The sequence below is a fragment of the Salmo salar genome, chromosome ssa07 (genome assembly GCF_905237065.1).
Source record: "Salmo salar chromosome ssa07, Ssal_v3.1, whole genome shotgun sequence".
NCBI classification, from domain to species: Eukaryota; Metazoa; Chordata; class Actinopteri; order Salmoniformes; family Salmonidae; genus Salmo; species Salmo salar.
The window spans coordinates 5,649,946-5,654,369 of NC_059448.1; the positions used below are offsets into that span (position 1 = coordinate 5,649,946).

At 43.0% G+C, this 4,424-nt stretch overlaps 1 protein-coding gene across 2 annotated transcripts in view; it reads right to left on the reverse strand.

The window, feature by feature from the left end:
- Positions 1-939: 939 nt before the first annotated feature.
- slc3a2a (solute carrier family 3 member 2a) overlaps positions 940-4,424 on the reverse strand; it is a 21,914-nt gene continuing 18,429 nt past the window's right edge. For both annotated transcript variants that reach the window (XM_045721345.1, NM_001140307.1), the window contains 2 exons: positions 1,750-1,963; positions 940-1,605 (listed from right to left, as the gene is read on the reverse strand). In XM_045721345.1, the coding sequence (XP_045577301.1) occupies positions 1,469-1,605; positions 1,750-1,963 (351 nt within the window). In that variant the 3' untranslated portion in view covers positions 940-1,468. The remainder of the gene's footprint in view (positions 1,606-1,749; positions 1,964-4,424) is intronic.

Sequence of the window (4,424 nt, forward strand, 5' to 3'; positions counted from 1 at the left end):
GCCTGTCAGGGAAACAGCCCATGTTTTACCAGTATCACAGTAAAATAACAACAAAATAATAATTACAAAAATATATAATTTACAGTAGATATTTTACCAGATTCAAATATAATATTCATTAGATTTAATTTACAGTAGATATTTTAACAGATTCAAATATTACATTAATTGTAATTCATTTACAGTAGATATTTTAAGATTCAAATAGTATTCATATTTTATTTACAGTAGATATTTTAAGATTCAAATAGTATTCATAATTAAATTTACAGCAGATATTTTACCAGATACTAAAATAGTCAAAGGGAAAAGGATTTAGTTGTGCTTGAAACTCAACTCAGAACTCCTGGCTAAAACGACACAAAACCTCTAATATTTTAAATGAATACATTATACATTCAATTGATGTGTGTGTGTGTGTGTGGGGGGGGGGGGGGTAAACCCTGGTGTTGTCGACGGTAACATGAACCGCAAGTTAACGGGCCTCGCCTACGTGTGGCTTTAGGGAAGTTCACGCACAACACGACTGCATGTACGGCACTGAATCATCCACATTACTGCAAATACAGGCCTGAACACGACTGCATGTATTGAACACACAAATTGCGTGCACGTGAACATACATTATATACATAGCACACGCCATCAATTGGAATGAACAAACAAACAAACAGAGCGCTATGTATTTATATCTTCTAACCACCTGCGTGAGGTGAGAGATACATTTTGGGGCTGTTTCATGGCACTGACATTATCACACCTGTAAAAGTTCCTCTGCCTCTTAACGGAAAGCATGTGGCATTAGGCCAATATCACACACACACACTCAAAAACAGAACACAAGCAGTATGCACAGTATGCACAGCTCCGAGGCATCCACAGATATATACATACACAACGTTCTGTGTATCAGAAGAAGGATGGAGACAAGAGTCGATGTTTGATTGTCACCAGGCAATATTATGCAGGACTTTTATTTTACTCTTTTCAAGTTTTAGTCAGAACAATATCTAGGCAATAGGGAGCTTTTCCAATACTAGCATCTGAATGACAATTCTATTCCACTGGATGGAAAAAACAGATTGAAAAAAATAACATTTTTTTTTTTCAAAATTCAAACTGATATTTTCCCACTTCAACAGTTCAACTCAAGATGTCATAAAACAACTTAAAAAAATAAAAAACTGAACTAAAAAGTTTGTTTTAAACGTTTTCAAACGGCCAACAAAAACATTTGATCAAATCTGAACTGGAATATTTGAACAGTTGGAAATACTCATTCTGGACAAACATTTTATATTTTTAAGCACTGGCTAAAACTGTTGTTCCATTCTATATATATTTCTTCTGCTTGTTTTCTGTGATCTAAAACATTCTCTGCATTCTCCCTTTGTTCATGGTGTTAAAGTTATGTTTAGTAGTTTCTTATTCTGTCCTGTTCTAGTCCTGGTTTCTATTCTAGCCCCTCCTAAGCGAAGGGGAAGGTCAATAGGACAGCTTGTCCAGGTCCCAGCAGTAGTTTATCCAGCGAGACAGAGCTGTCCGCAGCCAGGTTCTCAGGGTCTGTACTTAGCTTCACTGTAGCCTGCTCCGGAAGGCTCAGCTCTGGGAAGAGGACGACGAGAAATCCAGTCAGTATTGGAATGTAGATTTTTTTTTTTTTAATATATCATGTTTGACTTCTCATATGATGTTTGCTTCACCATTTATTCATTTTCAGGATTATAGTCTGATCTCAGAAATAAATACCTGTGTTGTTGAGGACCATGGTTAAGGAGGCGGAGCCCCAGTTAACGGCTGTCAGGTATCGCTCGCTCTGGTCCCACAGACGCAGGAAAGCAAGGGATGAGGAGGAGGAGTGGAGGTGGAAGTAGTCCCCGTGAAGGAGGGAACGTTCTTTACCCCTCAGATCAGAGAGGGTCTTAAACCACGAACGACATGTCAGACGATGAGTCTTCTGGGCCTGGAGAGGGAGGGGGGAGGAGAGGGAGAGAGGAGGAGGGAGAGAGAGAGGAGGAGAGGGAGGGGGGAGGAGGAGAGAGAGGAGGAGAGAGAGGGGAGGGAGAGAGAGGGGAGAGAGAGGGAGGGGGAGGAGAGGGAGGGGAAAGGGAGGAGAGAGGGGAGAGAGAGCTTAGATTGTTGTTGGATCCTCGGTAAGACTAGCTGTTGCCATTGGAGTCGGCAAATGGGGATCCTAATAAAACAACAAAAATACATAGCAGACAGACCACGGGGGGAGACAGACCACGGGGGGGAGACAGACCACGGGGGGAGACAGACCACGGGGGGGAGACAGACCACGGGGGGGAGACAGACCACGGGGGGGAGACAGACCACGGGGGGGAGACAGACCACGGGGAGACAGACCACGGGGGAGACAGACCACGGGGAGACAGACCACGGGGGAGACAGACCACGGGGGAGACAGACCACGGGGGGAGACATAATGAAGCTTGGGAGGGGCTGAGTGCAGAGAACACGTGGCAGTACTGACAAGGGGAGGAACCGTTTAAGGTCCAGATCACTCCGGTCTCTGCCTAGAAATAATGAAGTAGAATTTAGTGATGAGAAGGAGAGTCCAGTCAAAGCGGGGTGTGTAGAACCTAACAGTATATACACACAACAACACGTAGGTCACATGTCAGTACATACACACAACAACACGTAGGTCACATGTCAGTACATACACACAACAACACGTAGGTCACATGTCAGTACATACACACACAACAACACGTAGGTCACATGTCAGTATAAACACACACAACAACACGTAGGTCACATGTCAGTATAAACACACACAGCAACACGTAGGTCACATGTCAGTATAAACACACACAGCAACACGTAGGTCACATGTCAGTATAAACACACACAACAACACGTAGGTCACATGTCAGTATAAACACACACAGCAATACGTAGGTCACATGTCAGTATAAACACACAACACGTAGGTCACATGTCAGTATAAACACACACAACAACACGTAGGTCACATGTCAGTATAAACACACACAACAACACGTAGGTCACATGTCAGTATAAACACACACAACAACACGTAGGTCACATGTCAGTACATACACACACAGCAACACGTAGGTCACATGTCAGTACAAACACACACAACAACACGTAGGTCACATGTCAGTACATACACACAACACGTAGGTCACATGTCAGTACATACACACAACAACACGTAGGTCACATGTCAGTATAAACACACACAACAACACGTAGGTCACATGTCAGTACATACACACAACAACAACACGTAGGTCACATGTCAGTATAAACACACACAGCAACACGTAGGTCACATGTCAGTATAAACACACACAGCAACACGTAGGTCACATGTCAGTATAAACACACACAACAACACGTAGGTCACATGTCAGTACATACACACAACAACAACACGTAGGTCACATGTCAGTATAAACACACACACAACACGTAGGTCACATGTCAGTACATACACACAACACGTAGGTCACATGTCAGTACATACACACAACAGGTAGGTCACATGTCAGTATAAACACACAACACGTAGGTCACATGTCAGTATAAACACACAACACGTAGGTCACATGTCAGTATAAACACACACAACACGTAGGTCACATGTCAGTACATACACACAACACGTAGGTCACATGTCAGTACATACACACAACACGTAGGTCACATGTCAGTACATACACACAACACGTAGGTCACATGTCAGTACAAACACACAACACGTAGGTCACATGTCAGTACATACACACAACACGTAGGTCACATGTCAGTACATACACACACAGCAACACGTAGGTCACATGTCAGTATAAACACACACAAAAACACGTAGGTCACATGTCAGTACATACACACAACACGTAGGTCACATGTCAGTATAAACACACACAGCAACACGTAGGTCACATGTCAGTACATACACACAACACGTAGGTCACATGTCAGTACATACACACAACAACACGTAGGTCACATGTCAGTATAAACACACAACAACACGTAGGTCACATGTCAGTACATACACACAACAACAACACGTAGGTCACATGTCAGTATAAACACACACAGCAACACGTAGGTCACATGTCAGTACATACACACACAGCAACACGTAGGTCACATGTCAGTATAAACACACAACACGTAGGTCACATGTCAGTATAAACACACACAACACGTAGGTCACATGTCAGTATAAACACACACAACACGTAGGTCACATGTCAGTACATACACACAACACGTAGGTCACGTCAGTACATACACACAACACGTAGGTCACATGTCAGTACAAACACACAACACGTAGGTCACATGTCAGTACATACACACACAGCAACACGTAGGTCACATGTCAGTATAAACACACAACAACACGTAGGTCACATGTC